General features: G+C 52.1%; 1 protein-coding gene across 2 annotated transcripts in view; it reads right to left on the bottom strand.

Moving 5' to 3' along the window:
- The window catches only part of DIP2A (disco interacting protein 2 homolog A), a 119,448-nt gene that overhangs the window by 10,378 nt on the left and 96,027 nt on the right, over positions 1-13,043 (bottom strand). For both annotated transcript variants that reach the window (XM_030330702.1, XM_030330705.1), the window contains 9 exons: positions 12,790-12,991; positions 11,786-11,895; positions 11,622-11,702; positions 9,278-9,401; positions 3,514-3,635; positions 3,272-3,383; positions 1,733-1,842; positions 1,103-1,233; positions 232-400 (listed from right to left, as the gene is read on the bottom strand). In XM_030330702.1, the coding sequence (XP_030186562.1) occupies positions 232-400; positions 1,103-1,233; positions 1,733-1,842; positions 3,272-3,383; positions 3,514-3,635; positions 9,278-9,401; positions 11,622-11,702; positions 11,786-11,895; positions 12,790-12,991 (1,161 nt within the window). The remainder of the gene's footprint in view (positions 1-231; positions 401-1,102; positions 1,234-1,732; positions 1,843-3,271; positions 3,384-3,513; positions 3,636-9,277; positions 9,402-11,621; positions 11,703-11,785; positions 11,896-12,789; positions 12,992-13,043) is intronic.

Below are 13,043 nucleotides of genomic sequence, written 5' to 3'. Positions count from 1 at the left end.
CTAGAGGTGTAGGGAAGAGGGCCCATGAAGCCAGTGCGGCTCAACTCCTGGAAAGGGTTTTCTCTGTTTCCATAAACGGCTTGAACAGATCTTGGGAGGTTTTTTTTTTTTTTAAACATTCCCAGGGGCCCAGTTTAGAACCAATGCAGGAGCCCCTGGTTTGGGCACTTTGAGATGAAGGAAAGCAGGGTGCAGGCCAGGCCTCAGTGGCAGACAGGGGGGTGCGCTCACCCTGAGGACACCGGTCTGCGCGCCCAGGCCCTTAGTGCACATTTCCATCACGGAGTAGGAGCAGAAGGTGACGCGGGCCTTGTACTGGCTGACGGCTGACAGCCACAGGGACACGTTGCTCTCCAGCTCCAGCGGGGGCACCAGGACTGACTGGTGTCCGGAATAGACGCTGTGAGAGAGAGCACAGGGAGGGTCAGGACAGTAGGACAGCTGCGGCCTCGGCTCTGTGTTAGTCCTCGGCCCATGAGCCTCAGGGATGCCCTGTCCACCTGCATCAGAAGGGCCTGGGGTGCCTACCTCTCTCCTCCTTCTCTGAGGACACTTCTTTTCTAGCCAGAACAGGACGCAATTGTGCCCTAATGTCAAGTGGGAGTTTCGATAGAAAGTACTGGGGCGGTGGGGGCAGGAGCAGGGGTGACATCCAGGGGTTTAGTCTCCCTCCAAGCACCTCAGAAGGATCCAGGATCACAGTTTGGGTCAGGGTCTGCCGGCTGGAGTCCCTGGCTTTCTTCTTCCAAAGATTTGTCACTGCTTCCTAGTATCTGATGAAATTAAGTAGTCTCTTCCCTATTACTAGTAATGATTACTGTTTATATTTAATGAAAAATATATTTTTACTCTTTTACTCAATTTCAGACCCAGCCTCCAATCCTTTTCACCCCCAAACAAACCCACTCATATGTGTATCTTAGGCTCGTGAGTATCAAAAATGAGCACTAAAGCTCCAAAGACTTACAGCAGCAATTCCAGCCTTGCAGGTGGGCATGGCACCTGCACACTCACCTGCACACCACCTGCAGAGACACTACCTGCACTCTCACCCGCACACTCATCTGCACACCACCTGCACAGATACCACCTGCACACTCACCTGCACAGACACCACAGGGCGAAGCCAAGGCCGCAGTAGGGGTCAAGACAGATGGCGATCTGCCTCGAGGGGTACAGCTCACACTGTAGCTTTATGGAGCGGCACAAGGCACTTGTGGCTGCGTGCGACATCTGAAGTACAATGAAAGATCTGGTCAGTGACGTGAGGGGAGAGAGAACAGTGTCCGCCAACCACAGCCGCCAGGCACGTTTATTTCCTTAAAGGGTGGCTCCTCAAATCTGCATACAAACCAAATAATACACAGGAAAATGTATACTAAAAATCTTCTAAATGAGATTTCAGAATAATAAAAAAATTGAATGGAGCTCTTGGCTCCTGGTAAGGAGACAGACTCATCAAAGCCACCTGCTCCCAAAGATAGTCGTAAATCTGAGTTTAGATGTTACCACAGAACATCAAAATATGCACTATTCTCAGGCTAACCTAATTTGGGGGGTTTACTGTGTTAACTACCAGTAAACCCCCAAAATTAGGGAATACTTCAAGGAACAGTATTGTTGCTTCAAGCTGTGGATAAGAGTGAGGGCCTGCATAAACCCACACCCACCACCCTCTCTGCCCACCCCATCAAAGGCTGAAGCAAGTAAGAGCTATGATCACAGGGCTCACCTTCACACCTGCTAATATCCCTGTAGTCGACACGCTGAAATCCAAGTATGCGAGCAGGTCTGGGGACGGTGGCCTGAAAATGCTAGCCACCTTCTTTTTTGGTATGTCATCTGTTGAACCAGAGACACCAGTAATGTTAATGCTACTTCAGGCTCTCATAGGGAGGAAGGAAACAGGATTCATACCTGGGGAGTCTGGGGGAGAGTGAGTGCAGAAGAGAGGGAGGCCTCAAGGCAGCAGGCCACATGGGTACATGGGGAAGTGCATGTAAAAAAATTTTTTTTAATGTTTATTATTTGAGACAGAGAGAGAGAGAGAGAGGAAGCAGGGGAGGGCCAGAGAGAGAGGGAGACACAGAGTCCGAAGCAGGCTCCAGGCTCTGAGATGTCAGCACAGAGCCCAACGCAGGGCCCCGACCCACAGACCGTGAGATCATGACCTGAGCTGAAGTCGGTCGCCCAAATGACTGAGCCACTCAGGCGCCCCGGAAGTTCATTTTAACCTTCAAGGAAATGTCATGTGGAGCAGACCCACCATGACGGCTTTGAATGTGTGGTGACAGTGGGTGCAGTGGACACAGAGGGAAGACAAGTCATGAGAGCCGTACAGGAAGCCGCTTCATTTAGCAGCGGGAGAGTTCAGAGGCGCAGGGACCTACTGGAGGTCACGGAGCCTGGGGCAGAGCCAGTGTTAACAAGAACTCTGACCGCAGAGACAGCACTAGGGACAGGCCCTCAGGGCTGCCGCGCTTCGCGGTTCCTATGAGACCGTGAGGCAGACACAAGTGAGGCAAGGGCTGGGGCCCACCCACCTCGTAGCAAGCTGGTGAAGCAATGTGACTCTCTGGAGCCAGTCTGCTCCTAAACCCGCCCTGGGGCCCCTGGACCAGCCAGCTCCCTGTGCCTATAGACAGGTACTGGGCAGGTTGCCACAGACAACATAGTCCCTGACCTCTTCCCCTGGAGAGCACAGACAGGCGGATGCCTGCCAGGTGCGATGGGGAAGGAGGGACTCCTGCCTACTCCACGGCCAGCACCTCAAGTCACTAACAAAGCTTGTGGGTGCTACTAGCTTGGGGTGTCTCCATGGGGAGGGTGACCTCAGGGTCCAAGGCACAGTGGTCCAGGGGTTTACAGCCTTCCTGGTCAGCCCACAAGCAATTCATGGGGCACAGCAGCACTCCCCAATGATGGGGACAAAGGATAGATGTATGTGTGCTGTGGGACATGTGTCCCCACAACCACCGACTGCTGTACAGGCATGAGAGGCAGTGAGAGGAGGGGTGGTCCACAGGCACACAGGCTTCATGCAAGGATCTTTGCTCTGGTTCAGAGGCCCCACCATTAGTGAAACCAGGAGGCAGGCTGCCAGCAACCCAGTGGCAAGGGCCCTTTTAGCAGCCTCCTCACCACTGACTTCAGCTGCCCTTACCTAACGCTTACTTTTTGGTGGCAGTGATGCAACTCCTACAACAAAGAAAGGAAAGGTGGTGTGTCCTGGCAGGGCCAGCACACAACCAACGGTGCTGAGGACAGGTACCTGTATCTAGAATGGTCGGCCAGGTCCTGACGTCCACGGCAGCCGCTGCATCTTTGGACTTGAGCAGCCGCATGATGGCCTGTGTAGTGAGGACACAAGCAGACTTGCTGACCTGCAGGGCACAGGGGTTGAAGGCGTGAGTGAGACGCAGGGCCTGGGAGAGATGACACATGAGACCTCTGGTCTACCGGAACAAGGGCCCTCCCATCGGGCCTGCCTGGCCGTCCACCGCACACAGGTACCTCTACGATCATCTTGACGGTGGGAAGCGTGGTGGCCAGGTTCTGGGGGTGCGGAGGCCGCACGGTGACAGGCACACAGCCGCAGTACAGGCAGCCATAGAAGGCGGCAATGAGGTCCACCCCTGGGAAGACACATGGTGAGAGGGGGTCAGTGCAGGGCGGAGTGTGGCTCACAGCGCCTAGTACCACGGAATGATAAAGCAGGGTTCCTGTCATGTGCTACGTGGATCAAACACAACTTCTCCAAACTAATACGATATTGAGACAGGGAAACTGTCTCAATAAAGGACTCCACAAAAATCTTTTTGCTCCTTTTCCTGATTCTATTCTTGCTAGGATCTGCATCCCTTTACACATGCCTCAGAATGCAAACAGTGTGTGTCTTCCTTGTGCGGACAAGGAGTTGGTGTATTTCTCCAGAACAGATCACACCCAAGGAAGGACCAGGGGAGGATGACCAGAGGAAGCCATCATATGCATATTCCAGACCAGGGCACAAGACAAGTGGACACCTAGGCCCCCTGGCTCCAAGGGGTAACACTCGGGCTCTCGTCTTTGTTCTAATCAGCTCCTGGATGCCTGAGAGGACTCATGCACTGGACCGCCATCCTCAGTAAGATCCCCAGATCCCGAAAAAGATGGGACTCTCCTTTCCTTTCTGAGTTTCCCAGACACTGTATGTACCTGCATTCTCTCTACATCCTCAATAAATTCTCCTTTCACCTCCTGCCGTTCTGCGTTTGATTTCTATCCTGTGCACAGCCAGGGAACCTCTTGGCTGGTCCTGCATGACCCCCTTGGGGGTCCCCAGACCCAGCCTGCCAGCTATCAGTATTTCTTGAACTCAGTGCTGTTAGGGATGTACAGAGAACTATCCTGAAAGGCTGGGGAGGGGATGGGGGTGTGCATGGCACAGAGAAGGCCACTGAGGGCAGGGGGCCTAGGCCCGGAGAGCAGCACCATGCCTGCCATTCCTGTGTGCAGGGGCCAAGCACAAGGTAGGTGCTCAAGAGCAGTAAGGAACCTTTCTGAGGGCCTGCCTAGCTTGGAAAAGGAGGGGGCATGGGAGGGGGAGGGGTCCACCTCTGCCAGCAGAAGGTGATGAGGAGGATGAGGCAGGGGGTCCACCCCCTCCAGGAGGAGAAGGTGGGGAATGCAGGCAGGCGTCTCTGGAGAACTGGGGACACCAACGCTGCACCTCCTCACCGTACATGTGTCTCAGGCCAGGGCACCCCATCCTGCTCTCAACTGCACATCACAACATGCGACCACCAAAATGTTCCTTCAAATTTCTAAATGTTTAAAATTCCTCATATTTAAAATTTAGGGGGAATTATACCGTGCTTAAAACCTGTATTTCCGTCCTGAACTCAGCCCAACTTGAGATGCATTTCCTGTGCCCCCCACCGTGGAGGCCCCTCTACATGCTACCCCTCAGAGCACACCAGACCCCACTGGTCAGCCTCAGGCTATTTCAATTCCAGAGTCAAAATAAATATGCCACCTTTCACCCAGCTGGTGGGTTTCACTGGATTACAAGTCCCCAGTGCTCCATCAGTACTAATAATGTGACACTGCGGCCAGGGCAGCTCAGCACACCAGCCAGGTCCAGCTGGCCCCCCAGTACCGCCGCCACAGGACCATGCATCTGCTCTGCGCCTGTGGGACAGCCAGGAGGACTGAGTGAAGGGAGAGCAGGTGCTGGCACACAGCAGGCCAGGGCACCTGCATGCACGGTCCCTGCCCGACACAGAACAAGCATATCCTCAAACCCAGCACGCAGGAGAGACATCACCAGGAGCTCATTTCCTTGAGCTCACAAAATTCATGCTGTTCCCATTATGCACATATTTCCTCCCATCCCTGGAATCACCAGGTGAACAGGTGGGGAGAATCCAGTCCCAGCAGCACCCCATTCTTCTGCAGTGTCCAGAGAGCATGGGTTCTTAATCCCTTGGCTCTCACATCCCTTTGAAAATTGGAAGAAAGTCTTGGACTCCCCCTTCACTCCCAAGAAATACACAACACACGCGCCTGTGGCATTTGCAAGATATCTGTGCCCAAGGGAGGTTCTGGGCCTTCCAGCAGGGACCACAGCTTAGCCCTCCAGCTATTAAACTCTCCACGGGCCGGGTTAAGTTCATAAAATGTAAATTTATGGGTGCCTGGGTGCCTCAGTCTTAAGCATCAGCTCAGGTCATGGATCTCACAGCTCATGGGTTCGAGCCCTGCATAGGGCTCTGTGCTGACAGCTCAGAGCTGGGGAGCCTGCTTTGGATTCTGTGTCTCCCTCTCTCTGCCTCCACCCCTGCCCCCGCTCCCCCACTTGTGATCTGTCTCTCTCGCTCTGTCTCTCAAAGATAAACAAACATTAAAAAATTTTTTTTTAATCAAAAAAAAATGTAAATGTAGACCTTCAGCATGAATTTTCTTTTTTGTTGTTAAAAACAGCTTATGGGGAAGCCTGGGTGGCTCGGTTGGTTAAATGACTGACTCTTGATTTAGGCTCAGGTCATGATCTCACAGTTTGTGAGTTCAAGCTGTGCTGATACAGCAGAGCCTGCTTGGGATTCTCTCTCCCTCTCTAAAATAAATAAACTAAAGAAAAAAAAAAAAAAAAAAGTTTTAAGGTGTTCTGCAGTTACTTTAGCCCCAGCCTTTCCTGTGTGAGCACTCCTCAAGCTTTGCAGCTCCCACCTGACCCCGGGGGCGTGGCCCTACCACAGTAGAGGGTGTGGTGTAGACAGCTCGGGCAGGGGAGAGCACCAGCTTGCCTTACACTGACATGCTGTACGAGTCTGGCATTGACCTGGAAGCCAGGGTAGTTCAAGAGTGGGGACTGCAGTCGCCCTGGGGAAAAGCACCCTACACTCCAGAGAATGAAAAGCAGAGACAGACGTTGAGGCCCGTGGGTTTAGGAGCATTCAAGTTAGCACATCCCTGTGCCAGGAGAGACCAGGCTGCCACCCAACCCCATCCCAGGGATGAGGGAGCATAAAGGCAGGCGGACCCCCCAGACCACCCCCAGCTAAGATAGGTATGACATTCCTCAGCTCTCCTGGCTGCCCAAGGGCAAAGGAAAGGGGAAAAACAATGGTTAGCTGATAGAGATCCCAGTCATGCAGGACAGGAGTCTCCAACAGTTTACAAATATCTTCGTAAATTACAAGAAAAAGGCAATCTTATCAACAGCCTAATCTCCAGAAACCTGGAGCCCCAGCATCACCCCTCCACAGTGATGTGGGGAACAAAGGCAAGAAGGAAATGGCAGGTAACATTAAATTTCCACATAACCTGCAGCCCATTGACAAACACTTGTGGCAAATACAGAGTATAGTTTCTCCAGGAACCCCTTGCTGTCCTAACGTTAATGTCTTACTAGAGGAAAACCTCCTTAGCTTGACAACAGGGAGGACTCAGGTATCTTAGGAGTCCTCATTAGCACATCAAAGTCCCTCTGGAGGGCTCCCTTTCGACTTTACCAACTCCATAGTATGTAATCAGTCACTCCTCACAAGCCCGGTGCGCTCTTCCTGCCCCCGGGTCCTGTCCCCGTGCTTTAATAAAATCACCTTTTTGCACCAAAGACTTCTCAAGAATTTTTTCTTGGCCTTTGGCTCCAGATCCCACCCCTCACCATCACTCCAAAACCTCATCAAAATGAGGGTAAGAAAAGAGAGGCTGCATTTGTAACGGCCACTCCTGACAGCACGGACACAAAGCAGCAACAAGGGGCAGGGGAAGGCAGAAAAGCAGGTGCAAACCTTGTAAACTGTTTTCAGAATTCACTTTGATGGTTACAGTATTTGTGCAGTTATTCTGGGAGCACTGCATGTGATGCAGGGCTACATAGCTGAGTAATTATGGGATATCCGAACTCTATCATCTCCCTGTTCTGAAGAAGCAGGAGTCTTGGTATGGAAAAAAGGAGATACGCGGTAGGTGAGGTCTGGTAAAGTCCTATGATCCTGGATTTGAATGGGATGTAACACTATGAACTCAGAAGGCAGTGCCTCTCTAAAGATACACTTATTTAGGGGCTCCTGGGTGGCTCAGTCGGTAGGGTGGCCAACTACAGCTCAGGTCATGATGTCGCGGTCTGTTGAGTTCGAGCCCCGAGTCGGGCTCTGTGCTGACAGCTCAGAGCCTGGAGCTGAAAGGGCGGGCCTACGCCGGCCAACTCCATCTTGTTCTGTGTCCTTCACCTTGACCACGCCTCCTCCCCTTGAGTAACCTCCCGCTCACCTGCCTAACAGGACTCGGACCCTTCCCCAGCCAATCGGCTGAGGCCACGGCCATTACCTCACCAACTGCCCCTAGGCCCCAATAAAACCTTTGTCCTTTTGAAACTCGCTCTCTCTCCCCGGTATCTCACCGCTGCGGCTGCGTCGGTGCAGGTAGGGGATTGAGCTCGAGCTAGCTCGAATAAAGGCTCTTTTGCTTTTACATCGGACTCGGCTCCCTAGTGGTCTTTGGGGATCACGAATTCTGGGCATAACAGAGCCTGCTTCCGATTCTGTGTCTCCCTCTCTCTCTGCCCCTTCCCTGCTTGCTCTCTCTCTCTCTCTCTTTTTCTCAAAAATAATAAACATAAAAAAAATTTTTTTAAATAAAAAAAGATACATTTATTTATAACTCCCAGTTCTGCTCACTGAAAGAGCCAACAAACAGCAGCCAATCCAGGAGAAACCAGTGTCCCTCATGCCCAGATTTTGTTCTGGGAACATGGGGAGGGGACAGGGGGGCTCCGTGGAGAAATGGCTGATCTTAGGTCTGGGGTAGGATGGGCACTAGGGGGACGTGGAGCACCTTGTCACAATAAACCCGAGGAAGCAGTAAGGGACTAGTGGCCAAGTGCTAAGCCAGCCAGAACAGGCTCCTATTGGCCAAACATGGCAGAACCTGAACTTTGATAAGGAAAGTAACTACAAAGGATAAAACCCAACAAATAAGTTTAAGCCCGTGAGTTCATATTGATATGTATATATTTTTAAATTCATTGCTGGGTCACCTTTGGAGTGTGACAGGAAACAAAATTCATTTCATAAAGAACCAACACATATGAATTCTACCACCGGGTAGCCAAATACCAGATGAGGGGGGAGGTTTCTGTGTGTTAGTTCTATGGCCAATAAATGGAAAAGAAATGAAAGAATTAGAGTATCACTGTTTTGTGACCCCTAAAGGATTAATGAATGTCAAACACCGAAGCATCAGTCAGTGGCTGCTAATGCCACCAGCGGAGACACAAGCCAGCATGGGCTTCCGGTGAGATCATGCAGGAGCACTTGGTCTTGGCAGAGACACTGGACCAGAGTCTGACCCAGGGCTGGGATCTAGCTGCCAGCCTGCAGGAAACACGGGACCAAGAACACGCTGCTCTGTAGCATCTGGGCCGTGGGGCCTCTGTAGGTAGGGTCAGACCAGGTCTTCGGTAGATAAATTGTAAAGAGAGGGAAATGGAGAGCCTGCGGATTAAAAGAGACTTTATCAAAGGAAACTGGGAGCCAAGCTGACATGTAGGGTGCTCTCGTCTGTGTGCTCACACCCTAGGGAGCCGGAAGCGGTGACTGCACAGGTCAGGGGCACAGGCTGCTCCCGGGAGAGTGGAGGAGGTCGTGCTCAGGACAGGGAATGCTAGGGACCGGGCACCTGGCCAACCCGCTGGAGGTTATGAGGGTGTCTGCTCCATAATAACAAAGTGTCCCAGGGAACGCAGAGCTGAGGGAGGTGGCGTGTGCACAGGGCATTCAGGTGTGCTTACCTGGGGGGTAGACTAAAGCCACATGGTCCCCGACGCTCAGTCGTGCCTTCTCCATCAGGGCGGCGGCAACCCTTTCAGCCCTTTTGTGCAGCTGGACGCAGGTTGCAGTGCTGGTGACGGTGCCCTAGGAACGCAGTCCCTGGCTGAGCGGAGCTGGTGGGGCAGGGCGTGTGCTCACACTGCACACACCCTGTCCCCGGAACCCTGTGGTTAGGGGCCGGGACCACTGCCAGTCCCACAGACACATCCATTGTCTTTCCCCGTCATCTGTGGAGTTCCTGCAGAACGGCCAAAGGTGGCTCTTTGGCCATCAGTGAAGGGACGGGCCACGAGCATCTCAGGAGAGTCTGGAGCAGTGGGGGCTGCTTCTTGTCCAGGGCAGAGACACGGCCATTAAAGAAAACTCTTTTGGCTTTTTTGATAAAATATCTTAAATATAACAACATTATAAAGAATAAAGCCATAAATGTCTAAGTTCTCAATGCCTAATAATATTCTGCCTCATTGTTTAAATTTCTCTTTTTTAAAATAAGCCATCACCACTCTGCATACCACCCTCAATTCATCCTCTCCCTGCCCAGAAACAACCATCACCCTGGATACATATGCACACAGTAATCACATTAAATGAACAGACATCCATAAGCTGCACGGTTGTGCATGTCAAAGCTCCTGTCCCCCAGGTCAGTGGGCCTGCGCCGCGGTGGGTGCCTGGCCGGATGCACAGCTGCCCCGGCTGCATGGGCTCCTCGTTCACTTCACGTCTCTGCCGAGGACAGCCGGGCTGCAGACCAGCTCCCAGCAAATGTTTCCTTCGCTCGGCCGACCAGAGTCGGGCCGGCCTCACAGCTTGTTTTGTCCTTCTTAAGAAAAGTAACAGGGCAGCTCGGTCTAAACATAATGCCCCAGAACAGACCGGCCCCTGGGAGTGGGAACCCCTCGCTTCTCCTCGACTGGTGCTTCCACTGCACAGGCCAATGTGCGTGTATGCAGAGCCAGGCACGCAGGCCCTTGAGGCTTCGCGAAGGGGAGCTAGGCTTGTTTCTCCCATCCCAGCCAAGGTGCAGGATGTCAGCGCCAGGCAGATACTGGGAGCCCAGATGTCCAGAGCCCGCCAGTCCCCTTGGACGACCACCTGTACAGCCACAGGCCTGCTGCTGGGTCAAAAGCCAGCACGTCCTCAGGGACCTAAGGACAATTCAAACCCGAAGAAGGCTGACAAACCAAAAGAAATGCAGTTTTACTAGTGACCTTGAGAAAAGTCTAGAATGGATTTGGAGAAGGCCAGGGCTAGTCTTCTGCTGGCTCCTCCTGAGCTCTCCCTTGGCTTTAAAGATGGCCAACCCCTCCACACAGATGCCTGGCGAGCTCCTCTGTGGGGCCCCCACCCTGGGGCCCTCCTCCCTTGAGAAGCACTCCCTGTGCTCAGGTGCTCAGACCACACACACCGCGTGAGGGCACGTCTCTCCTCCTCCTCTGAGCTGCCACCTCATGTCTGGGCCCGGCCCCCCCCAATAACTGTCAGTCACAAAATAAATGTTAACACTCTTCTAGATCCACAGTTACACAGGACGAGGAATATAAAGTCTTTCTTACGGACCGGTTTTCCAGCAGGGAAGACTCACTTCAAGCGTCCCGAGAGCAGGTGCCCTTTTCCTCTTAACACCGTGTAACTCGGCAGGTATCAATAAATGTGTTTTGAATGAAGGGACAGTGGGCAGCAACAAGCAGAAACAAAAGCTGGACCAGCATTTTTCTAAGAGCACAGTGACCTTCCCTTTACTATGTCAAAGTGCACATGGTCTTACATCTTGTGTGATGCATCTGAGACAGGATTTTTACTGTTATTTAACTTGTCATGTTTCTCTATTTTGCCTACTGGCCCACCCATTGGATGTGAGAGTTACAGCCCCTCCTTTCTATCCTAAGAACTCCAGGTACAGTGTAATCACATCAAAAGGTGCCCAAAATCCTGACAGTGAATTTCTGAATCTATACCAGGATCAGGGCAGTAAGCAGCATTTGCCATGTCAAATCTATAAACAAAAGTCTAAATTCCTAATTTTTACAAAATAAACACTTCCTTTTAACTCATTTACAAGCATACTGTTTGTTTTTTTTTTATAAGCATACTGTTCTTAATTGGGAAAGGAGCTAATGAGAATTTTCCTGTTAAATATAAGATGGGCGGAAACGTTACTGCGTGAATTATGTGACAGCTGAGTGCTCCACAAAGAACGCGGTAGGCAGAGAGGATGGCCTGGCAACGACACCCTGTTCTCCGGGCAGGGACTCTGGGGACAGAGCACCGGGAGCCGGGGAGGGATGGGCACAGGCGGCCTACCTTGGCATTGAGCAGCAGGAACAGCGGGTGGTCGGGGGTGGTGTGCGCCCGCCACTGCAGCACATCCGGCAGGAACAGGAACTGTGTAGAGAGGCCCATCAGTCCACGGCCTTGCCGGGGAGGCGCCTGCCCCGCTTTCCCAGGCACTGGCCACTTGCTGTTACCTTTCTCGCCTGGTCACTGTCCTCCAGGTGAGCCAGCTCCCTCCCTGAGGCCTGGGCGATTCTCTTCCCAGCAACCAGGTTCCCCACGATCATGGAGGCTGGTCCAACCTCTAGGAAACAGGGGCGGAGACCCTGAATGAGAAGGCATGGCTCTGGGTACAGAACTGTCATGTGACTGTACATTTCACTCTTCGCTAACATACAGACGCTCAGGAAACCAGCCACAAGGTTTTAAGTGATGAAGAGAATCTCCCAAATACAAGCAACACCAGACTGAGAAATTTACCAAACGGCATATACCTGGGGGTAGAAGATTTGACCTCAGCCATAACAGAACATTTTAATAGACTTCATTGTTTTACTGCATTTTACATATAAAACAGGACATTAAATCTTTCTTAGTAAGTGTATTTATTTAATGATATTTTATTTGTTCAATAATCAATAAAAGTTATTATTAGCATTTACTAAAACTTTACATAACCAATGGAACAAAAATAACAGTCAAAGCAGGCTTTAAAATTAGTTGTTACATGTGTGAAATCAGGGAGTAGACAGTGGCCATTTGGGTCTCACCAGCCACGGGGCACAGCACCTGTCCCCTGGCACCCGCAGCCTTGGCACAGCTGGCCGCCCCCCCAGCACTGCAGAGGGTCCTTAGATTCCTGAGCTCCAAGACTGCTCTTGGGCGTCATTTCTACTCCCGAAGAGTCACAGCCTCACCTTCCAAGCCTAAGACGTCATGCCTGAATTTAGTCACTCCGACGGGTTCCAAGAGACACGTGAAAACCACCACACCACACAGGTGACGTGATGACGTTTGCTCATCTGTGCCTTGGGTCCAGGGAGGCAGGAGGTGGAGACTGACCTGATGTGCCATTCACTATGGCTCTTAACCCCAGCCCCAGAGACGTAGGGCCCAAGAGGGCTGCACCATTTAACCACAGGTATGGCAGCCACCAACATTAAGACTGATCAGACAAGTATTGTCATGCACGACTAACCTGGTTGTTTCTGGCGAGGTTTGGGGAGGTTGGTGACACAGGTGTGAGGGCACATTAGTACATTACACGGGTGCAGCATCCCCTCCAGAAACCGCTGCTTGGTTTCAGAAATATGAATCCCTCCAAGGGGAGCCTTGGGCAAGGTGTTGGCAGGAACCAGGGCCAGACAGTACACGCCCACCTGGTGGATGCTGTCGATGGCCTGGAAGGCGATAGTAACACGAGTTAGGAGACGCTGTGTTTGAGACCTGGCA

This window comes from Lynx canadensis, chromosome C2 (genome assembly GCF_007474595.2).
Source record: "Lynx canadensis isolate LIC74 chromosome C2, mLynCan4.pri.v2, whole genome shotgun sequence".
Classification (NCBI taxonomy): Eukaryota; Metazoa; Chordata; class Mammalia; order Carnivora; family Felidae; genus Lynx; species Lynx canadensis.
The sequence above is the reverse complement of the archived record's forward strand: the minus strand, read 5'-3'. Positions and strand labels throughout refer to the sequence as shown.